This window comes from Carcharhinus amblyrhynchos, unplaced genomic scaffold (assembly GCF_965287045.1).
Source record: "Carcharhinus amblyrhynchos unplaced genomic scaffold, sCarAmb.v2.hapA scaffold_52, whole genome shotgun sequence".
Taxonomy (NCBI): domain Eukaryota; kingdom Metazoa; phylum Chordata; class Chondrichthyes; order Carcharhiniformes; family Carcharhinidae; genus Carcharhinus; species Carcharhinus amblyrhynchos.
The window spans coordinates 703,070-727,729 of record NW_027649793.1 but is presented as its reverse complement, the minus strand read 5'-3'; the positions used below and the strand labels follow the sequence as shown (position 1 = coordinate 727,729).

The 24,660-nt window shown below is 46.0% G+C and overlaps 1 protein-coding gene across 1 annotated transcript; it reads right to left on the bottom strand.

The window, feature by feature from the left end:
• Positions 1-13,549: 13,549 nt before the first annotated feature.
• LOC145337574 (histone H3-like centromeric protein A) lies at positions 13,550-24,316 on the bottom strand. Its single transcript, XM_080182366.1, has 5 exons — positions 24,244-24,316; positions 22,208-22,418; positions 19,608-19,726; positions 17,906-17,983; positions 13,550-14,407 (listed from the first exon to the last, which is right to left on the bottom strand). The coding sequence occupies exons 2-5, from the start codon at positions 22,404-22,406 to the stop codon at positions 14,273-14,275; spliced, it is 531 nt and encodes a 176-aa protein (XP_080038492.1). The 5' UTR covers positions 22,407-22,418; positions 24,244-24,316; the 3' UTR covers positions 13,550-14,272.
• Between the last annotated feature and the right edge of the window lie 344 nt (positions 24,317-24,660).

Genomic DNA, 24,660 nt, shown 5'->3' with positions numbered 1-24,660 from the left:
GTTAAATATCTCACATACAACCAATTACTTGGAAAGAGAGACTGGTATACAGTTCTGGTCACCACGTCACAGGAAGGATGTGATCACAGGAGACAGAATCCTGAGGACAGAGCCAAGAATAGAGTTAGCTATGAGGATTAGATATGCAGACTCCAACAACAGCTATTTACCATTTATATAGATGATCTGGAGGAGGGAACCGAGTGCAGGGTGTCGAAATTTGCTGATGACACCAAGATTGGGGGAACGGCAAATTGTGCGGAGGGTGTGGAGAGTCTGCAGAAGGATCTAGATAGGCTGGGCAAATGGGCCAGGAAATGGCAAATGGAATTTAATGTTGGCAAGTGCGAGGTGGTCCACTTTGGTAGGAAGAATGGTAGGAAGGACTATTACTTACATGGCGAAAAACTGCAGCAGGCAACGGTGCAGAGGGACCTCGGGGTCCTTGTGCATGAATCGCAAAAACCCAGCTTGCAGGTGCAGCAGGTGGTCAGGAAGGCGAATGGGATGCTGGCCTTCATAGCGAGGGGGATTGAATATAAAAGTAGGGAGGTCTTGCTGCAGCTGTATAGGGCATTGGTGAGGCCGCAGCTGGAGTACTGTGTGCAGTTTTGGGCGCCGCACCTGCGCAAGGATATTTTGGCCCTGGAGGGAGTGCAGAGGAGGTTTACTAGGCTGATACCGGAGTTGAGGGGATTGAGCTATGAGGAGAGGCTGAATAAACTAGGCTTGTACTCGTTAGAGTTTAGAAGAATGAGGGGAGATCTCATTGAGACGTATAAGATGATGAATGGGATGGATAGGATAGAGGTGGAGAGACTCTTCCCGCTCAAAAAAGACAGTAGGACTAGGGGGCACAGCCTCAAGATAAAGGGGAGGCGGTTTAGAACGGAGTTGAGGAGGAACTTCTTCACTCAAAGGGTGGTGAATCTCTGGAATTCTCTGCCCGTTGAAGTGGTGGAGGCTGCCTCGCTAAATATTTTTAAGAAGCGGGTTGATGGGTTTTTGATAAGAGAGGGGATTAAGGGTTATGGGGAGAGGGCGGGAAAGTGGAACTGAGCCACGACAGATCAGCCATGATCTTATTGAATGGCGGGGCAGGCTCGAAGGGCTAGATGGCCTACTCCTGCTCCTATTTCTTATGTTCTTATGTTCTTATGTTCTTAACTTACTGAATCCATCCTCTCCTTCCCTCCCCTCTCACCCCATTCCCTTCCTCTATTGCCATTGCTATGTTCCCTCTGACCTTCCCTGTCTTTATCCCCTTACACCCTCACCTCAATAAATTTCAGACTCGACACGACATTGAACCTTTCTTCTGTCACCTTCATCTCTCTATCACTCCTTTAGGCAGGAGTATCCCACCCTCGCGCAATCTTTATCAAGATTTACTGTGTATGGTTCTGGCCACCATATCGTAAGAAAGATATAGAGACACTCAAGAGGGCGCAGAAATAGATCTAAGAGGATAATATCAGATCTGTGAGGTTATACATCAGAAAAGACTGACAGAAAGCATCTCTTCAAAAGAGACGACTGAGGAATAAACTAATAGAGATCTTTAAAATTCTGAAAGGTTTTGATGGAGAGGTCACAGAGAGAATGCTGCCTCTTGGGGGGAACAGCATAACTAGAGACCATCAATATAAGATAGTCACCAAGAAAATACATAGGAATTCAGAAGAAATCTCTTTCCCCAGACAGTGACAAGGTTACAAACTCACTTCCACAGGGTGTAGCTGACATGGAAGAAGCATTTGAGGGGAAGCTGAGCAAGGAGTTGAAGGAGAAGGGAATAGAGGGCTCAGCTGATACAGAGCTAGATGAGGATGGATGAGAGGACAGTGGCACAGTGGTTAGCACTGCTGCCTCACAGCGCCAGGAACCCAGGTTCGATGCTCGGGTCACTGTCTCTGTGGAGTTTGCACATTCTCCCCATGTCTGCTTCTGGGTACTCTGGCTTCCTCCCTCAGTCTGAAAGATTAGGCACTGATTTGGTGCACTGGGCATGCTAAATTCTCCCTCAGTGTACAAGAACAGGTGCCAGTGTGTGGCAACTAGGGGATTTTCACAGTAGCTTCATTGCAGTGTTAACGTAAGCCCACTTGTGACACTAATAAACTTTAAAAAGAGGCTGGGATGGAGCTAGATTGCTGGCATGAACTGGCTCGCTCAAATGGACTGTTTCTGTTCTGTATATTTAATGTGAATCAGATGTCACTGTCCTTTTCCTGTGTAGGGCCTTAGAATCTTTCAAAGTCCATTGCAGGTAAAGGGCTGAAAACCCCCCACCCCACTGCCCCCAATCTTAAGAACATAAGAAATAGGAGCAGGAGTAGGCCATCTGGCCCTTCGAGCCTGCCCCGCCATTCAATAAGATCATGGCTGATCTGTCGTGGCTCAGTTCCACTTTCCCGCTTTCTCCCCATAACCCTTAATCCCCTCTCTTATCAAAAACCCATCAACCCGCGTCTTAAAAATATTTAGCGAGGCAGCCTCCACCACTTCAACGGGCAGAGAATTCCAGAGATTCACCACCCTTTGAGTGAAGAAGTTCCTCCTCAACTCTGTTCTAAACCGCCCCCCCTTTATCTTGAGGCTGTGCCCCCTAGTCCTACTGTCCTACTGTCCTTTCTGTCTTCATGCCTTGACTCATAAAGAGAGAGTCCATGTCCTGACCTCTCTTTCCCCATATTCCCTCCTATCTCTAAAAGATGAATGGCCGCTCGTTCGCAGTCTCCAGTACCATTTCGTGATGTAAATGGACGTCCAGATGTGAAAATTAACACAACAAACTTTCACTCCTGTCCCTCAATCCTCTTGAGTGTTGTGGGTAGTGAGGGGGTGGAAGAATGTGGAACCAAATCAGGATCAAGAATCAGCTACCCCTCCCCTCCCTGGCTTTGTTTTATTGCCTTGCATCACACTCCTTGAAACACTCAACATTTCCTACAAGGCAAGGTCAAACAGTCCTTGGGGTGTCAGCATGACGCCAGGGCCAAAAGGCTGACATTACGAGGACAAAGTAGGTCTGAATTCCCTCGAGTACAGAAGGTGAAGAGGTGATCTAGTTGACGTGTTTACGATGATTAGAAGTGTTGATAGCATAGAGACAGAGAGGGATAAGCTATCTCCTCTGGATGTGTGCAGTGGTGAGGGGTGTCCACAACGAAGAGACATCACCTTTAAAATTTCATTGAGGCCATTCAGCGAGAAGATCAGGAAGCACTTCATCACTCAGAGGGGAGTGGCATGGTTAGCACTGCTGCCCCACAGCGCCAGGGACTCAGGTTCAATTCCCGGTTTGGGCCACTGTCTGTGCAGAGTTTGCACATTCTCCCCGTGTCTGCGTGGGTTTTCTCCGGTTTCTTCGCACAGTCCAAGGATGTGCAGGTTAGGTGGATTGACTATGCTAAATTGCTCATTAGTGTCAGGGTGATTAGCTAGGATAAAGGCATGGGGTTGTGGGGATAGGATGTGGGTAGGATGATGGTCTGTGCAGGTGTGATGGACTGAATGGCCTCCTTCGGCACTGTAGGGATTCTATGATTCTATGAAATCTGAAACTGGTTACTCCCCCCACAAAAAGCAGCCACTATCTAATTAAGCAGAGTATGCCTTATTCCAGCGGGGGTGGGGAGATTGACTCTAGGAATCACTCTACCTGCTTTAGGGTCTAATTTTAACAAACAGCTTTCAAAGTGTGCTCGGGTTACTGCACTCTGACAGATTAGGGACCGTGCTCTCATTCAGGGCCCATGTCAAGAGAGAAAGAACCTTCACCCCGCACTTTCCCCACCCAGCCTCCCACCCATCCCTCTGAGGCATTCCTGCCTTACTCGTAGTGTCTGGTTACCATGGAGAGAAGCGATTGCGTCTCAAACTGGCACCAGGTTAGGAGTATCAGCCCACGTGATGTCTCAAACTCTGAGCAACCTGAAGAAATAATGATTGCCGTCTACAGAGGGGAGCACAGCAGTGATGTTACCGGGCTAGGGATCCCATGACAGGGGTTCAAATCCCACCATGGCAGCTGGAGGAATTTAAATTCAATTAATTAAATAAATCTGAACTAAAAAAAAACACTGAGTCTCAGTGAACGTGATACTATTGTTGTAAAAAACTGTCTGATTAAATAATGCCCTTTAGGGAAGGAAATCTGCCATCGTTACCCAGTCTGGCCTACATGTGACCCAGACCCACAGCAATGTAGTTGACTCTTCATTTAATCCGAACACAATTAATCTCAGTCTGCTTGCTCTTTAGTGTAAACACCTTGGCTTGCTCAATTCCTTCTCTCCCCGTCCCAGCTCCGCCACACTGCCCTTTTAACTCAATCAACATTATTAAACTGTCCACAGCCTGTGTGGCATTAACTGTAAGGTGGATATGAATGAACAGACTTGTATTTATATAACACCCTACGCCACCTCAGAACATACTGAGGAAAACGCAAGGCAGAAAAAGTACTGGCAGCCAATTAACGCACAGCAATCTCCCACAACTAAGTTAAACTAGTTTGGCAAGGGGGTGAGAACCAAAAAAAGGTGAACCAACTGAAGGGGAACCAGAGAGTAGGGCCAGAAAGACTCAGAAAAAGAGCAGGCAGGGTGGGGTTGCTAATAAAAGAGGGTCTGGTGGACAGAAGTGCATTTGTTCCAATGCGAAAAGTACAACAGGTAAGGCAGACGAACTTCGAGCTTGGATTAGTACTTGGAACTATGATATTGTCACGATTACAGAGACTTGGTTAAGGGAAGGACAGGATTAGCAGTTTAATGTTCCAGGATATAGATGCTTCAGGCGGGACAGAGGGGGGGTGTAAAAGCTAACTACTGTTAAGGAGAATATAGTAAGAAGTCTCACAACACCACATTAAAGTCCAACAGGTTTATTTGATAGTAAAAGCCACTAGTTTTTGCAGCGCTGCTCCTTCGCCAGGTAAGTGGGAGTCCTGTTCACAAGTAGGGCATATAAAGAGACAAACTCAATTTACAAAATAATGGTTGGAATGCGAGTCTTTACAAGTAATCAAGTCTTAAAGATACAGACCAACGCCCCAGTCCGTCACTGGCAACTCCACATCATAAGGAGAATATCACAATTGTACTGTGGGACAAAACCTTGGAGGGCTCATACACGAGGCAATATGGGCAGAGCTCAGAAATAGGAAGGGTGTAGTCACAATGTTGGGGGTTTACTATAGGCCGCCCAACAGCCAGCGGAAGATAGGGGAACAGAAATGTAGGCAGATTTTGGCAAGGTGTAAAAGTAACAGTGTTGTTGTGATGGGAGATATTAACTTGCCCTGTGTCGACTGGGATCGCTTAGTGCTAGGGATATGGATGGGGCAGGGTTTGTAAGGAGCATCCAGGAAAGCTTCCTGAAGCAGTTATGTAGATAGTCCAACTAGGGAAGGGGCCATACCAGACCTGGTATTGGAGAATGAGCCCGGCCAGGTGGTCAATGTTTCAGTAGGGGAGCAGTTTGGGAACAGTGACCACAATTCAGTAAGCTTTAAGGTACTGATGGAAAAAGATAAGTGTCATCCTTAAGTTCAGGTACTAATTACAACAATATTAGGCAGGAACTGAAGAATATAGATTGGGGGCAGATGTTTGAAGGTAAATCAACATCTGGCATATGGGAGGATTTCAAGTGTAAGTTGACAGGGATTCAGGTCTGGCACATTCCTATAAGGATGAAAGACAAGTTTGGCAAGTTTTGGGAATCTTGGATAATAGGAGATATTGGAGGCCAAGTCAAACAGAAAAAGGCAGCATTTGTCAAGGCTAGGAGGCTGGGAACACACGAAGCAAGTGTGGAATACAAGGAAAGTAGAAAGAAACTTAAGCAAGGAGTAAGGAGGACTAAAAAGGGTCATGAAAAGTCATTGATCAGCAGGATTAAGGAAAATCCCAAAGTTTTTTTCTATATATATATAAAGACCAAGAGGATAGCCAGGGAGAAGTTTGGCCCACTCAAGGACAGGGGAGGGAATCTATGCATGGAGCCAGAGGAAATGAGTGAGGTATTAAATGAGTACTTTGCATCGGTATTCACCAAAGAGAAGGACTTGGTGGATGATGAGTGTGGGAAAGGTTGTGTAGATAGTTTGAGCCATGTTGAGATCAAAAAGGAGGTATTGGGGTTCCTGAGAAACATTAAGCTAGACAAGTCCCCAGGGCCTGATACATATATCCCAGAATACTGAGAGAGACCAGGGAGGAAATTGCTGGGGCCTTGAGAGAAATCTTTGTATCCTCACTGGCTACAGGGGATGTCCCAGAGAATTAGAAAATAGCCAAGATTGTTCCTTTGTATAAGAAGGGTAGTAAGAATAATCCAAGTAATTACAGGCCGGTGACCCTTACGTCAGTGGTAGGAAAATTACTGGAGAGGATTCTTTGAGACAGGGTTTACTCCCACTTGGGACGCATTAGCGAGAGGCAACATGGTTTTGTGAAGGGGAGGTCGTGTCTCACCAGCTTGATTAAGTTTTTCGAGGAAGTGACGAAAATAATTGATGAGGGTAGGATAGTGGATGTTGTTAACATGGACTTCAGTAAGGCCTTCAACAAAGTCCCTCATGGCAGACTGGTGCACAAGGTGAAGTCGCATGGGACCAGAAGTGAGCTGGCAAGGTGGATACAAAACTGGCTCGGTCATAGAAGTTAGAAAGTAGCGGTGGAAGGCAGGTGACAAGTGGAGTTCTTCAGGGATCAGTGCTTGTAATATATATAAATGATTTGGAGGAAAATGTAACTAGTTTGATTAGTAAGTTTGCAGGCGACACAAAGATTGGTGGATTTGCAGATAGTGGTGAGGACCATCAGAGGCTACAGCTCGGTTGGAGACTTGAGTGGAGAGATGGCAGATGGATTTTAATCCGGACAAAAGTGAGGTATTGGATTTTAGAAAGTCTAATACAAATAGGAAATATGCGGTAAATGGCAGAACCCTTAAGAATATTGATAGGCAGAGGGAGCTGGGTGTACAGGTATACAGGTCACTGAGTGGAATTTCACAGTAACTTCATTGCAGTGTTAATGTAAGCCTCATTTGTGACTAATAAATAAATAAACTTTATAAACTTTAAAGTGGCAACGCAGGCGGAGAAGGTAGTCAAGAAGGCATACAAGCATGCTTGCCTTCATCAGCCAGAGCATTGAGTTTAAAAATCGGCAAGTCATGTTGCAACTTTATAGAAGCTTAGTTAGGCTGCACTTGGAATATAGTGTTCAACTCTGGTCACCACATTACCAGAAGGATATGGAGACTTTGGAGAGGATACAGAAAAGATTTACCAGGATGTTGCCTGGTATGAAGGATATTACTTAGGAGGAGAGGTTGAAGAAACTTGGTTTGTTCTCACTGGAACAACAGAGATTGAGAGGTGACCTGATAGAAGTCTATAAGATGATGAGGGACATGGACAGCGTGGGTAGTCAGAAGATTTTTCCCAGGGTAGACGAGTCAATTACTGGGGGCATAGGTTTAAGGTGTGAGGAGTAAGGTTTAAAGGATTTTGATTTGATTTGATTTGTTATTGTCACATGTATTTACAGTGAAAAGTATTGTTTCTTGCACACTATACAGACAAAACATATCATTCATAGAGAAGGAAATGAGAGAGTACAGAATGTAGTGTCACAGTCATTGCTAAGGTGTAGAGAAAGATCAACTTAGTGCAAGGTAAGTCCATTCAAAAGTTTGACAGCAGCAGGGAAGAAGCTGTTCTTGAGTCAGTTGGTACGTGACTTGAGACTTTTGTATCTTTTTTCCAAAGGAAGAAGATGGAAGAGCGAATGTCTGGGTTGTGTGGTGTCCTTAATTATGCTGGCTGCTTTGCCGAGGCAGCAGGAAGTATAGGCAGAGTCAACGGATAGGAGGCTGGTTTGTGTGATGGATTGGGCTACATTCACAACCCTTTGCAAGTCTTGGGCAGAGCAGGAGACATACCAAGCCACGATACAACCAGAAAGAATTCTTTCTAAGGTGCATCTGTAAAAGTTGGAGAGAGTCATAGCTGACATGCCAAATTTCCTTAGTCTTCTAAGTAGAAGCGTTGACGGGCTTTCTTTACTATAGTGTTGGCATGGGGGGGAGCTAGGATAGGTTGTTGGTGATCTGGATGCCTAAAACCTTGAAGCTCTCGAACCTTTCTACTTCATCCCCAAGTTTCTTTTACACAAAGGGTGCTGGGTGCCTGGAACTCGCTGCCGGGGGAGATAGTGGAAGCAGATACAATTTAGACGGCATCTTGAGAAATACATGAATAGGATGGGAATAGGGGGATATGGTCCCCGGAAGGGGAGGGGGTTTTAGTTCAGTTGGACAGCATGGTTGGTGCAGCTTGGAAGGCTGAAGGGCCTGTCCCTGTGCTTTAATTTTCTTTGTTCTACAAACAGCACTATGGTTGTGACCAGATTGTTTTTCTTTGGTTGAAGGGTAAATATTAAGCACTGGGGAGTGTTCCTACCCCACCCCCCCCCCTTGCTCTTCTTGCACAATTTCAACATATTGTGCCCATGGGGTTTCCTTTCTCTGACATCAACCCGAGGGAATATGCAAATCCAGAAGGCTCCGCGAGTCCCTGGGCCTGCTTTAGGATTAACTTTAGGCAGAAGAACTGGGAAGTGTGCATGCCAGACCATCAACTCACTCTGATGCGGCCACAGAGTCAGCCAGGGCTACTCAGACACAGAGTGAGGAAACCAAGTCAAACGTCTCATTCAGAGGTTGGCAGCTCTGACAGGCACTGTGCTGGAGTGTCAGCCTATCTTAGTTTATACACCCCACCCTCAAAAAATCAGGAGGTCAAGATTTTCAGAAAGTGGGCTAATTGGATGTCATCACTTTACTAGTAATCCAGAAGCCTACGTTAATGCTCTGAGAGACCCAGGTTCAAATCCCACCACGGCAGCCGGTGGAATTTAAATTCAATTAATAAATCGGGAATCAAAATCTTGCCTCAGTCATGGTGAGACTGTTATCGATTGTCGTAAAAATCCATCTGGTTCATTAGTGTCCTTTAGGGAAGGAAATCTGCCATCCTTACCTGATCTGGCCTATATGTGACCCCAGAGCCACAGCAATATGGTTGACTCTTAGCTGTCCTCTGAAATAGCCCAGCAAGCCACTCAGTTCAAGGGCTTAATTAGTTTTAACCCAAAATAGGAGTCTAAGGGTAGGTGCCTGGTCAGTTTCTACTGAACAAGGAGAAACTTCCTCATGCACACATAGGGATGTGAATCTTTAAAATTCTCCAACGTCCAGCAAGCTGTGGGTGTTCAGCAGGGACTGAGGATGGGATTGATGATCAGGCCACCACCTTGCTGAATGGCACAGCACGGCCTTCTCCTGCGCCTAGCTGGTTTGAACATACCCTGTTGAGGAAGAGAGGATACACCTCTGAATAAACTTGTTAAATTGATATTTTGAAGGAAAATCAGCACAGTTCTCCACTTGACAGTGAGAGATTGAGGTCAAGTGATCGTTTCCGTATATCGAAGGCTCGACAAAATCTTCTTAGAATTGTCCCAAAACTCTAACCTGAGCCAATGTCTATTTAAAATTTCAATTTTTTTATTACATTGTTCATCACAGTAAGAAAATACAGAATTCCCACAACAATCTTACCCTGCCCTCCCATCCTCGTCAATTCACTTAGTAACAAAATCTCACAGTTATTATTTAAACGCTATTTATAAACTTAAGTCCTTGGGATACATTCCATACTGGACTATACACAGATTCCCTGTCTGTATGAAGAACAGTCTCACTTTCCAGTCTGAGTAAGTTGAGGTAAGAGCACCTTTAACTTGGACTTGCCCTGCTGTTCCTGTTCAGCATACAGGTTACAGACTGGTGGCCAAACTGTCCTCCCTCACTGCCAACACAGTGTGGCCCAGCTAAGAGGGAGAGAGGAAGAGACAGAGAGAGAGAGGGTTAATCAATTACTACCGGATTCCAAATTCCTCCTCTTTATTGTTGTTGGAAAACCCTTTGAAAGTATTCTGAAGTCAAAATCTGGCTGAGGAGTGGGAGGGGATAGGGAGGGGAGCGGGGGAGAGAAGGGAAAAAGGAGTGAGGGGAGTGGGGGGAGAGAGGGGAAGAGGGAGGGAGAGAGATCCAGGGAAAGATCTCTCTGTAAAATAAATCACTTGTGTACAAGTTAATTGCATCAATAACTATCAGCAGGTGTAATGCTGTAGATGTGCATTAGGACCTGTGACAAGTCCTTGCAAGAGGGAAAGGGATAGAAATGTGAATGGCAGAAATTTTCAGTGTTATGGGGGAATAGAGAATAGCGGTATTGTCACTGGACTAATAATCCAGAGACCCAAGGCAATTCTCCGGAGATCCAGGTTCGAATCCTGGATTTGAATTCAATAGAGATAGAATTAAAAGTCGCAAAATACTACTTGGTTCAACAATGTCCTTTAGGGAAGGAAATCCACCTTCCTTACCCGGTCTAATCTACATGTGACTCCAGAGTCACAGCAATGTGGCTGACTCTTAGCTGCCCTTTGAAACGGCCGAGTAAGTCACTCAGTTCAAGGGCAATGAGGGATGGGCCATTAAATGGTGGCACAGCCAGTGACACCCACATCCCATGGACAAATAAAAAAAAGTGGGACTTTGTACACAGCAAGTGTTTGGAATGTAGTTGGTTACCCTCGGCTTGCCGGTGGCTCCCTGAAAAAGATAACGGCTCAAACATTGGCTGAAAGTTAGTTTGACGAGCTGTGTTGTAAGATTAATGGTTTAATTTCCCTAATGATATAAGCGGCAAATGGGAACAACCCCTCTCTCTGCTCACTCTCCCAGGTTTCAGCAGGCCACGGCAAGGTTGTTCAAGTCCATATTTCTTTGGAATCATTGAAAATTTCACATAATTACAAGATTGCATATACAATTGATAAATGGAGATATATGGGAATGGTCAGACAGGCAAAGCCTACTGCCTGGGCCCATGATCTTCTATTGACAAGATACTGACATTCTAACAGGGATATTCTACTAATTATTTCCCTTCAAGCCATGTATATATAAAAAAAATGAACAGCTAATTATCCATGGGTTCTCTGACCCAGGGAAACTGAACAGGTCGGACCAGCTGAACCCCAGAGCACAAGGAATTTTAATAAGTCTGTTTCCCATCCACCAACCGCCCTTTGCTAATTCTACCTGACTGATAGGGAAGCAATCTCACTGGATCCTTCGTCACTCACAAAATCCAGCAAGCCAATCAGATATATTTGCCTGGACAACACGACTGGGCCAACTTTTCGGCAATCCAACTTCTGATTGGCTGGAAAAAATGGACAAGACTTTTTAAGACAGTTTTCAGCCAATCGGAGAAGGATTTTAAACCGGGTGGTTTGGTCAAAGTGCTTGGTTGGGAAGGAAGAGTAAATTATATAAAAAATAGATTCATAGTATGTTTTAAAAGGGTTAAATCAGCAATTAAAAACACTAATTAGTAAACTGTAAAAGACAGGAGGAGAGGTGGTTTAAACCAAAATATTAAAATGCTTAATGTGGGACTTTTCATTTCTACTTTAGCGATACCTGATCAGGTTTATTAATACAAAATGAAGAGGGATGGTTTCCTCCACTTGCCAAATACTTTCAAAACAAAAAGCTACAAATACTTCACCCACACTCCTTGTGGTATTCATTTTAATCTGTACTCTTCATTATCCCACAATGGGTGTAGACCCATGGGTGCCAGAGAGACATACAGCCTTGCAGGCGCCAGACAATGGGTGCAGTCCCATGGGTGTCGGAGCAGAATGACAGCCTCACAGATCCTTCAGCGCTGGGAGCTTCCAACATTGCTGTCTTTGATCACACAGATCAGGGGTCACTCCAGCACATTGCCCCCTTCCCCCCAACCAACCCCACCCCTGCTGCCCTCCACCTCCCCACACTCCACCCCTGCTGCCTCCCCAGCCCTACTGCCCTCCCCCTCCCTGCAATCGACTCTACCCATGCTGCCCTCCACCTCCCCACACCCCATCCCTGCTCCCTCCCCCTCCCTCCAGCATCGCTGTCCCTCTCCCCAACCCATTGCCCTAACCTCCCCCCAACCCCACTGCCCTTCCCCTCCCACAATCCATCCCCACTGCCCTTCTCCCTCACCCTCACATCACCCCACCCCAATCTGCTCTTCCCCCTCCCCCTTGCTCCACCCCTTCTACCCATTTCCCCCCCCTCAATTCACCCCTCCCCCCTCTGCCCTTCCCCCACCCCCTCACTCTATCCCCACTGCCCTTCTTCCTCCCCCTCACTTCACCCCAACTCCCTCTCCCTCGCTCCACCCCTGCTACCCTTCCCCCTCCCCTCACTCCTCCCCCCCAGCTACCGTTCCCCCTTGTCCCACTCCACCTCCGCTGCCTTGCCCTCTCCCCCCACCCCTAAGCAGTTCTTCTTTTAAAACTTGAAGTGATCTGTAACTGTTGGGAGTAAGGGGTGGAAGGAGACATTACTGAGACCTTTCTGTTTGGGAGCAGGAGGACTGAGGAGCAGCCAAGAAGAACAGTGACTCCCAACTTATTGAACTCCACCCAATCCCATCGCCAGAACAAGTGACACCCAGTCACTTAAAACCCAACAAGCGGTGGAGGGATAGAGAGGGAATGCGAGAGAGAGAGAGAGAGAGAGAGAGAACATGACAGGAGAGGAGGGAGACAGCGGAAGACCTGTGGCTGAAGTTGACGGTTTGGATGGGTTTTACCATCTGGGATTTCTCCCTGAATACTAGCTCCCTCCCACTGGAGGTCACCAAACTAACCCTGCATTGAAAGCAGAGACAACAGGTCCTCGAGGCTGCTTTCTCTTCAAAACTTAAAAAATATACATTAAAAATCTGGTTTATCTACAGAAAGATCCAGCAGTTAGAAGCAGCTGGTGCGATACATGTGTAAGAGGCGGGAGGGCAAAGCAGATGTGGGCTTGCATTTAACGGCCCAGCAACTGACCTCTTCCCCCCTCTCACCCCCCCTCCCAGTGCTGGCTCTGGCTCTGTTCCTCCTGATCTAGTGACACAGCAGTCAGTACTTACTTCATGTTGATCATAATCTCAGCTGGAAATCCCTCTTCCCCCCACCCCTATCACTTCCTCCTCCAGCCGCTGAGGAAAGGTCAGTGTGAACGGTGACAGGGCTGGCGTCAAAGTTAACTCAGCTCAGAGGTGGTGTGGGGTTAAAACAGTGATGTAAACATCCCCCTCCCCTCTCCACCTCTATGAAGATTTACACGTTGGTGGTTGTGGACTGAGCAGAGCTCTGATCCTTTAACCTATCCGTTCCTGATTTACATTGGGATCAAAGGCAGCCCAGCTGGAAGCAAAAGCAATCGAGAGTTTGTACACTTAGTGCTTTGCCTTGGTACAGACAAAACTCAGGCAGCAGGAAGGGAGAGATCTGCAGCCAAAGCTGACCACTGGTTAAAGACACGAATGCTTGGCAGGTGATCACCTCACCCCTCCCCCCCCCCCCCCCCCAGCCCCCAGGGCAAGCAGCACCCCAACAACCATAGATCAACAAGTGACAGCTCCAGACTGGGCAGGGTCAGCAGTGGGTGTGTGCAGGGGCAGAGCAAGGGGGTAGGGAACCAGAAAATCATAGAATCCCTACAGCGCAGAGGAGGCCATTCAAACCCATCGAGTCTGCACCGACCACAGGCCCTATCCCTGTCTCCCCACACATTTACCCCACTAACTCTCCTGACACTAAGTGGCAATATAGCATGGCGAATCCACCTAACCTGCACACCCTTGGACTGTGGGAGGAAACTGGAGCATCCGGAGGAAACCCACGCAAACATGGGGAGAATGTGCAAACTCCACACAATCACTGATGCTGGAATTGAACCTGGGTTCCTGGTGCTATGAGGCAGCCATGCTAACCAGTGGGCCACCAAATCAGACAGGGGAATTGCAGACTGTAGGGTGTTGAGGCTACACTAAATAACAAATAGGCTGCTCAATGGTGCTTCCATTGGCAAAGCGGAGCGACAGTACAAAAATATAGCAAGATTAAAATTCACAAGTCCAGAACGAGCTACATTACAGTAATGCAATGGGCTCTGTGTGTGTAAGAGTCGGATGGCAGGGACGCTAAGCAGGTCACAGTGCCAGACCACAACTCTCATAGCCCTCTACCTCCACTGTACAGTTTTGTTAGTTTGAGGATTAGACAGCAGCAAAGGATCAAAGTTGAATGGAGAACTCTCCCTCTCTCTGTCTGTCTGTCTCGTTCCCTTAGCCCAGACCCTCCTGGATGCCTCTTATCTTCCGGGCCAGCTGCACATCCTTTGGGAACAGGGTCACTCTCTTGGCGTGCAGGGCGCAGAGGTAGGAATCCTCCAGGAGCAGCACCAGAAACGCTTCAGAGGCCTAGGGAGAAACAAGAGGAAGAACAAACCCAAGGGGGGACATTAGGATGTGGTTTTTGAGGAGAGAAGTGAAGAGGATTGAAGGGAAAACTGGAAAAGACAGATCTTGCATTTACGTAGCGCCTTCCACAATCTCAGGACATCCCTGAGCACTTTGCAGTTAATGGAAGTGCAGTCACTGCCGTCAGGTGGAAAAACGCAGCAGTCAATATGTACACAGCAAGATCCCACAGACAGCAACACGGTGACAAAGTAATGCATTGTGTTATTTTAAACAGTGTCATGTTGGAGGGATAAACTTTGATCTGAGCACTGAGGGAGAACCCCCAGCTCTTCTACACAGGAGTTTGTGTCTCCTTAGTATAAACTTTGACAGGTTTTAGAACAGTTTTTATGTTAATCCCATCACTCAGGGTTACAATGACACACAGGAGAGGTTGCCATCTCTAATTGAGCCTATTTCTGGAGGTTTTATCATCATATGGCCACCTCGGATATTCATTCCCTCGAGAATCACTATCTTATAGAAATTGCACACATACAGAAAGAAAAACACATCTCTTAACTTTTGCTCACAGCTGTATTCAGGTGATTAAATTCCTGGAGACTGCAGGATAATCCTGGACAATTAGCAACCCGAAAAAGGGAAATAGAAAGTGCTGGAAATACATAATACAGTTTAAAGAAAAGTAAATTTAGCTCCATTTAAACATAAAGCTTCTTCACAGAGTTTTGTCTTTGCTGTTTCCAGGTGCCCAACATTTCATCCTGATTATTATTTATTTTTAAATAGTTACACTGGTGTATTTATCAATTCTATAGGAATCTGGGAATGCTGATCTATCCGGGTGAATTATCCCACTCTGGAACTACAAAACGTTGTGAATGTAGCCCAATTCATCAGGCAAACCAGCTTCCCATCCATTGGCTCTGCCTACACTTCCTGCTACCTCGGAAAATGAACCAGCATAATCAAGGATATCACACACCCCGGACAGTCTCTCTTCCACCTTCTTCCTTCGGGAAAGAGATACAAAAATCTGAAGACACATACCAACCGAGTCAAGAACAGCTTCTTCCCTGCTGCTGTCAGACTTTCGAATGGACTTACCTTGTATTAAGTTGATTTTTCTCTATACCCTAGCTATGACTGTAACACTACATTCTGCACTCTCTCCTTTCCTTCTCTATGAACGGTATCTTTTGTCTGTATAGCGCGCAAGAAAGAATACTTTTCACTGTATGTTAATACATGTGACAATAATAAAATCAAATCAAAGATTTGACACCGGAACACAGAGACTGAGGGGAAAAAAACCATTCGCATTTATCACAGCAGCTCAGCAGTGCCACTCACTGGGCATTTGTTGTAAACACAGTAAAAAGTGTCACAACACCAGGTTAAAGTCCAACAGGTTTATTTGGTACCATAAAAGAAAGGATGTCCTGAGGTATGGTACGTTGGGGAGACCATGCAGAAACTACAACAACAAATGAATGAACACCACTCAACAATCACCAGGCAAGAGTGTTCTCTTCCTGTTGGGGAACACTTCAGCGGTCACAGGCATTCGGCCTCTGATCTTCAGGTAAGCATTCTCCAAGGTGGCCTTCACAACATACGACAATGCAGAGTCGCTGAGCGGAGACCGATAGCCAAGTTCCGCACACACAAGGATGGCCTCAACCGGGATCCTGGGTTCATGTCACACTATCTATAACCCTCAACACTTGCCTGGGTTTGCAAATTCTCACTAACTGTCCTGGCTGGAGGCAATACACATCTCTTTAACCTGTGCTTAACCCTCTCTCCACTCAGATTCTCTGTACCTTTAAGACTTGATTACCTGTAAAGCCTCACATTCCAACCATTATTTGATAAATTGAATTTGTGTATTTATATGTCCTGTTTGTGAACAGAAATCCCACTTACCTGACGAAGGAGCAGTGCTCCAAAAGCTAGTGGCTTTTGCCACCAAATAAACTGGTTGGACTTTAACTTGGTGTTGTGAGACTTCTTACTGTATTTACCCCAGTCCAATGCCGGCATCGCCACATCACTTATTGGTAATGCAGTCCTGACACCAACCAGATTCAATGAGGAACTTCAGTGATAGGACACAAAGCACAACCAGCCTTTAAAAGAGCCAGCACAGCCATGAGGGGCTGAGTGACCTCCTCCAGTACTGCAGGTCTCTATGATCCTCTAACACTGCCTTCTCTTTCCAGTGCTTCACAATGTGGGTTTGACCATTACATCTGTGTGAGACCTAGGAAGGTTCTCCAGCACAGGTACAGCCTTGGTGAGAGATATCAGGACAGGAGTGACTGGTCGCTATCTTGTTCAATGTTCCCTCCTCTTTCAATGCTTAAGAACACGTTAAATAGGAGCCGGAGTTGACTGTTCAACCCTTCAAGCCTGCTCCACCTTTCAATAATATCAAGGCAGATCTTCCAGCTCAAGCCCACCTTCCTACACTAACCCCAAATCCCTCTGTGCCCCTCCTGAGCTTTGCTTCTTGTACAGCCATTTGAATTGTTTTTACACTCTCACACACTCCGCCCCTCACTAGAACTGCTCAGTCCATTCTTATGGTTTAAAACTTGTGATTCTCAACATTACTACATTCCCTCCAAAGATATTTCAAGATTGCTGAAGAAAAGAAAATATTGCCAAAGTTTTTTCCCCTTGCACTCATCAGAACAAATACAAGAATACCAAATTTCAAACCATCACAATGATCTATGCTACAATGGAAAGAGTACTAATTGATCAGTGAGTTGATTCTGATTGGCTGAAGTGTTGCCAAGAAGAAAGCAATGGGGAACTATAGGCCCCCCAAGCTTTTGGGTATTTAAAAAAATGTACCCAATTCCCCAAAAAGAACATATTCTTTTTCTTTGCAGAGAATGGCTCCTTGTCTATAGGTCGCTTCAAGCAAGTTAAATGATCTTTGGGAGATTATATTTGCCTTGACCAATCACAGTCAACTTGCCAACCTGCGACATAAATTCCCTACGGTATAAATTGTAGGGATGGTCTGAAATTTGGCATTCTTGCATTTGTCCTGATGAGTGCAAGATGAAAAACTTGAGCAAAATGTCTCTCCTTTCCACAATCTTCAAGTTCTGTATTGCCAAGCAAATATTTCAGACTGCTCCTTAACTTTTTTGTCTTTTGGGCATTATAAAGAAAATAAAGATTGTAATCAGAAATTAAGATTTAGAAAAATAATTAGAATCCTTTTCACTCATTTTTACTTACCCAAAAGCTTGGAGTGGGGGGGGGGGTGGGGTGGGCCTATAGCTCCCCATTGCTTTCTCCATGGCAACACATCAGCCAATCAGAACCACTCATTAACCAATCAGCACACAGTTATCCTGTAATGTCAGTTGTTGTGATTGTTTGAAATTTGATTTTCTTGTATTTGTTCTCATGAGTACAAGTGGAAAAACTTGTCTATAAATCAAGATACACGGGTTTGATAAATGCTTTTACCTCCTGCAATGCCAGCAAAGCACTGGCTTGCCATCTGAACTCAATGCCTCGGGTGAAACGAGCAGCTACTTCACGAACCTGGAAAGAAAGGATTCAAAAAGACCATTTGTTTTCAAGCACTGACTGACCTCCCCCCAACCCCCCAGCTCTCTCTCCACCGTGCTCCTTATCCCTTTTCCAGCTTCGTCCATCCAAGGGGCTTGCCAGGGTGGGTAGTGGGAGGAAGCTTCCTGATAAGGGGGAAGGAGTTAATAACTCTTAAGTCTTGAAGAAGAGCCACACAGATCTGAAGCATTAACTCTGTTTCTTCCTCGTGTCACCTAGTGCAAAATGTTAACTCTTTCTGTCTTCACAAATTCCACCAGACCTGCTGAGTTTTTTCAGAATTTTTTGTCTTTATTTCAGATTTCTAGCACCCACAGTATTTTGCTTTGATTGAAAATAAGAGATTTCACTTTGAGGACGGAGGTGAGGAGAATTTATTTGTTATCTCTGCCATTAGTGTGAAATTCTATTTGCCAGAAAGCAGCGGAGGCTGGGCCACTAATCAATTATAGAATCCCTACAGTGCTGAAGAAGGCCATTCAGCCCAGCGAGTCTGCACCGACTCTCTCATTGTGTTTTATCCAGGCCCTCAAAGTGGAGTTAGACTGAATTTTCATTCAGGAGGTGGGAGAACAGAGGATTCAGACAGGAAAGTGGAGTTGAGACCACAACTTGATCAGTATTGATCTTACTGAATGACAGGATCAGGCTTGAAGTGCCAAGCGTCCTACTCTTCTCCTGTACTCAAATCATGTGGGGCATAGGGAAGGTGAATGGCCAAGGTCTTTTCCGCAGGGTAGGGGAGCCCATAACTAGAGGGTGTAGGTTTAAGGTGAGAGGGGAAGTTTTAAAAGGGACCTGAGGGGCAACTTTTTCACACAGAGGGTGGTGCATATATGGAATGAGCTGCCAGAGGAGGTGGTAGAGGTGGGGACAATTACAATATTTGGACAGGTACATGGATTGGAAAGGTTTGGAGGGATATCGGCCAAACGCAGGCAAATGGGACTGGTTCCGTTTTGGAAACCTGGTTGGCATGGACGAGTTGGGCCAAAAGGCATGTTTCAATGCTATACATCCCTTTGGCACTCACAATTTTAGCTCCTCTACCCATGCCAATTTTCCTGATATCTAAAGCTTATCATCCCTGGTGGTATCTTCTTTATAATCTCCACGGTTCCCTCTACAAGATGTGGCTACCCTTCTTGAATGCGGAACATTCCAAAAACTAGACATCATATTCCATTTGTTTCAGCATTTACATTTCTGTTTAAACCTCTGGCGCCTATTAATAAAATGTAGGATTGAGGAATACTCATCCTAGCCTTCCTGCTTTTAAGAGTCGTGCATATCTCAATTCCCTTTCAGCCTCTCTGCTCCTCAGTTTCTCTGGAAATTTTACCATTCCTTCCAAATTCTGGTCACTTTTCTCCTGTTAAACTGAATTGAACACCCAGCTGTATGATTTGCTGATTCGAGACAGCTCTCCTGATATATCACTTTGAATCACCAGTGAAGAGAAGGTTAATATCCTGCCCCCGACGCCCAAATTTGGATCCCATGTGACTGGAATTCCTTGCAACACGTTGTGACACATCGCATGGGACTGACCCACTTGGACCCCTGTCCTTCAGCCGCAAATTCTATTGCCACTCACCACTCTGCTGAATGGCAGTTTGCGGATAAGCAAATCCGTGGATTTCTGATACTTGCGGATCTCCATCAGAGCCCTGGTGCCCGGGCGGAACCGTCTCCGTTGGGGAGTTGGCAGAACTCCTGCAGATAGACAGATATATTTTTCACTAGACAGGTAGCGAGAAGCAAGCCTCCCTTTACAACACCCATCACAAGAACAAAGTAACCTCCAGGCAGCATGCTGGCGTGTATTAGTTGGCCTAGCACCCAAATCCAGGGAAGCTTAGCTGGCATTGCTAATAAAGTTTCTGTGGAAAGGTTCAGGGAGTTTGGCCTCATTCTTTGAGATGCCAACATGTCACAAGGTGCCTTGAAGACCTGCTGATCAAATTGAGAGCAGCACACCACTCATGCTCACATCCAGTGAACAAGAGCAGTGATCTTTATACTGACCATTCGATCAATAATTCACACCTATACAGGGCAGAGAGAAAACATCAAATATGTTACATATAACAAAGCAAAATGCAAGTAAAGGAGGAAGGATCTTGCATGTCGCTGGGTCAAAATCCTGGAGCTCCCTCCCTAGCACTAGTTTTTCGGAGAATGGGAGGAAACCGGAGCACCCGGAGGAAACCCATGCAGGCATGGAGAGAACGTGCAAACTCCACACAGACAGTGACCCAAGCTGGGAATTGAACCCAGATCCCTGGTGCTGTGAGGCAGCAGTGCTAACCACTGTGCCACCCCATGCTCACCACCACCTTCTTGGGACAATGAGAGATGGGTAATGAATGTTGGCCGAGCCAGTGACACCCAAATCCCAAGAATGAACTTTAAAAATTATTTCAAAAATAATTCCAAACCTCAGGACATTGCAAAACTCTTTCCAGCTACTGAAATCCTTGTTGAAGTATGGTACCTGCTGTCAGACAACGCAGCAGTCAATTTGCACACAGCACACTCCCACAAACCGCAACGGGAGAAAAGCCAGGGAACTGATTTCCTTTCCAATGATACTGGCTGAGAGAATCTCCCCTGCTCTTCACCAGATAGGATCCTGACATCTCAATGAAACACAAGATCCTGAATGGGGATTGACAGGATAAACACTGAGGTTGTTTGTCCCCGTTGGGAAATCTAGAAGATGGGGTCACAGTCTCAGGATAAGAGGAAGATTAATTAGGACAGGGGATGAGGAGAAATGTCTTCACTCGAAGGTTAGTGAATCTTGGGAATTCGCTACCTCTGAGGATTGAAAGCAAGTATGCAGGTTCAGCAGGCAGTTAGGACATAATGATACATTGGCCTTCATTCTCAGAGAACTTGATAGCAGAAGCAAGGATGTCTTACTGCAGCTGTACAGGGCCTTGGTGAGACCACAACTGGGGCAGCGTGTGCAATCTTGTCTCCTTACTCAAGAAAAGATATACTTGGCATCGGGAAAATGCAGCGAAGGTTCCCCAGATCGTTTCCTGGGATGGTAGGATTGTCATATGCAGAGAGATTGGATTGACTCATCCTGTATTCACTGGGGTTTAGAAGAATGACAGGGAATCTAATTGCAACATGTAAAAGTTCTTACAGGGCTGGTCTATGTGGAGTTTACATAATCTCCCCATGTCTCCACGGTTTTTCCAGATGCTCTGGTTTCCTCCCACAGTCCAAAGATGTGCAAGTTAGGTGGATTGGCCATGATAGATAATCTCTCATATTCAAAAATGTGTAAGTTAGGTGGATTAGCCATGGTAAATGCGTGGGGTTACAGAGACAGGGTGGACGGGATAGGACCTGGGTGGGATACCCAGTGCAGACTCGATGGGTCAGATAGAATCCCTACAGTGCAGGAAGAGGCTATGATCTTTGTGGCACTCCATTAGTTCATTTTCTGTCTTGAAAACAACCCATGTATCCCAAGTCTTTGTTCAATCCTCTATCCATGCTAATATATTACTACCAATGCCCTGAGTTCTCATCTCATCTAGAAACCTTTAACATGGCATCTTTTCAAATGCCTTTGAAAATGCGAGTATACCACATCCAATGGTTCCCCTTTATCCATCCTGTTTATTAATTCCTCAGTGAACTCTAATAAATCCATCAAGCACAGATTTGTTTATTTCTAGAATAAATATTGTGGCCTACTCCTTTTTTATCCTTCTCTCTACCCTGTCAGCAAATATGAGGAAAGTGAGCTGCCTTGGTAATGGCTGTCCTTCCTTAAGCCACATTTCATTAATAGCTGTGACAGCATACTTCCAAGTGTCTATTGTACTCTCAGCTCAGGTCCCTCATTCACAGATCGAAGTATGTAATCCAGTCATCACTGAACCTCTTTATTCCCTACTTTCTAACTTGTAGTTTCTGGGCATTCCATACCCACTCACTAATTTTTGTCGTTGATTTTCAGTTTTGCATCTCTTCCTTCCCAATTTCTGCTCCAGTTCCTGTCCCTTTTCCTACTCTCAAGCTGGCTTGGTCATTTTAGGGAATCCTTCCATACTGGATTTTTTGGTTTTCACTCTAAGTCCTATTTCGGAAACGGTGTGGTCAGTCATCTCAACTCATCAGGAATGGGAGATAAAAAGGGGGGGAAAACAAAAAGCTCTCAAACTGTCTTACTTGGTCTTCGCTGTGGGCTAATTGGGGATCTCCTCCGGGGTCTGGTGATTGTCCTTCTCCTTACAGGAGACCTCTCAGGGGAAGCCCTGGCTGGTGGTCTTCTCCTGTCTGGCGAGACTGCAGGAGAAATTCTCAATGGCGATCGCCTCCTTGGCGTCGGTCCCCTCCGTCTGGCAGCTCCTTGAGGTCTCCCAGTCATTATTGTTGCAATCTACGATGAAAAGTTGAAGAAATTAAACTGTTGGTTGAGAAAAGGAAGATACAGACTGCATCAATGTGAAATCTTATCTCCAAGTGCTTCATTTTTAGCCGTTCTTGGGCCTTGTACTTTGACAGTTTCTTTCACAACCCCAGCACATTGTAATGATGTATCTTGTGCAGTGTCGTCACTGTTGTATTTAGGCAGCAGACAGGTCAAACAAACAGCAACGTAATAATGTCCAAATCATCTGTCTTGTAGTGATGCTGACTTGGGGAATGAACATTGAGCATAGACACTGAGGAAAACAATTCTGCTCCTTCTCCAAAACATTGCTGAGGGATCTCGCACACCCACCTGAGAGTGCAGATAGGGCTGCCCGCATTCCACCACTGGCCCCATGCATTCCTGTTAGCATCAGGATGGAGACCTTTACCACGCTTCAGCAACATCTTGTGCCTTTTTCATTCCTAAGACACTTCACACAAGCAGATTCTCAAACAAGAAGTGACAAGAAGTATTCAGGCGGATGACTTAAAGGTTTCTCCAAACAGGTGGGCTTTGAGGAGAATCAGACCACAACATGTAGGAGCTGAAGTAGGTCATTTGGCCCATCCAGTCTGCTCCGCCATTCAGTGTAATTATTACTGATCTGATATAATAATCTTCAACTCCACTTTCCCACGTTATCCCCATAACTTTTGATTCCCTTACTGAATAAAAATTGTCTATCTCAGTCTTGAACATAGTTAATGATCCAGCCTCTATTGCCCTTTGCAGTAAAGAATTCCACTGATACTTGACCGTCTGACGGGACTCTCCTCATCCTTGTCTGCCCTCTGGTCCTAAACTCTCCCACAAGGGTAAATAACCTCTCAGTATCTGCCCTGTCAGGGTCCATGAGAATCTATGTCTCAATAATGGGGCAAAAAGCAACAGTTCACACTGAATTGTGAGAAACTTGATCAAAGGAGCTGGTCTGCACCACAATTACCCAAAGGTTTATAAAGGCAGCACGGTGGCACAGCATGCCTCACAGTGCCAGGGACCCAGGTTTGATTTCCAATTTTGGTCCCTGTCTCTGTGGAGTCTACACGTTCTCCCCGTGTCTGCATGGATTTCCTCCCACAGTCCGAAAGACATACTGGTTAGATTGCAATGGTCATGCTAAATTCTCCCTGTGCACCCGAACAGGCACCAGAGTGTGGCATCTAAGGGAGTTTCACACTATCTTCATTGCAGTGTTAATGTAAGCCTACTGTTTTGCTTTGATTTTGATGATATTAATAAAATAAACCAAAATCTAGGAAGCAGAGCTAGATAGGAATGGCTGTTATGATGCAAGTGCAATCGAATATTAAAGTATGACATTTGCTGCAAGACAAAGTTTAGTTTAAAGTTAATTTTATTAGTGTCACAAGTAGGCTTCACTGCAATGAAGTTACTGTGAAAATCCCCTGGTCGCCACACTCTGGCGCCTGTTCGGGTACACTGAGGGACAGTTTAGCATGGCCCGTGCACCTAACCAGCACATCTTTCAGACTGTGGGAGGAAACCGGAGCACCCAGAGGAAACCCATGCAGACACGGGGAGAAGGTGCAGATGCCACCCAGGCAGTGACCCAAGCCGGGAATCGAACCTACCTGAACTTTTATATTGATATATTTAACTAATGTTTCAGCCCCAGTCCCCTACAGCTCCAGTGCCCAATCTGACAATTCCCCCACGCTGCCAGGGACATTTAACCCGGTGAAGCCTAGACATAGCTCACCTGGGAACGGCTCACTTGGGAACAGCTCACCTGGAGCACCGCCTGTACCCTCTCCCCGCTGCTCACCTGCAGCCCCGCGCCTGCGCCCCGCCGCCTGTCTCCAGCCGCCGCTCCCGCTGTCAGATTCAAAAAATGCGGCTCGCACCGTCACCAGGGCAACCACCGATCCCGACCGTTGGAAGACGCGTGACGTCACGGGGGGGTTGGGTCTGCTTCCTGCTCCTGCTGTCCAATCGGGTAAGGGGGAGGGAGGAAGGCCGGACAGAGGGACCGCCCCTTTACACCGGGTCGGCTGCTGATTGGCGAAGGTAGGAGGCGGGGCCCTGCAGGACTACTGCCCCTAGAGTCCTTCCAATTGGACTAGAGGCACATCCATGGTGACTGACAGGAGAACAGACCAATGGCATTGCCGGACGTGTTTCTGATTGACAGGTTGCGTTTGCAGCAGAGAGGTTGGAGTCCACATGTTGCTGCCGGAGACTG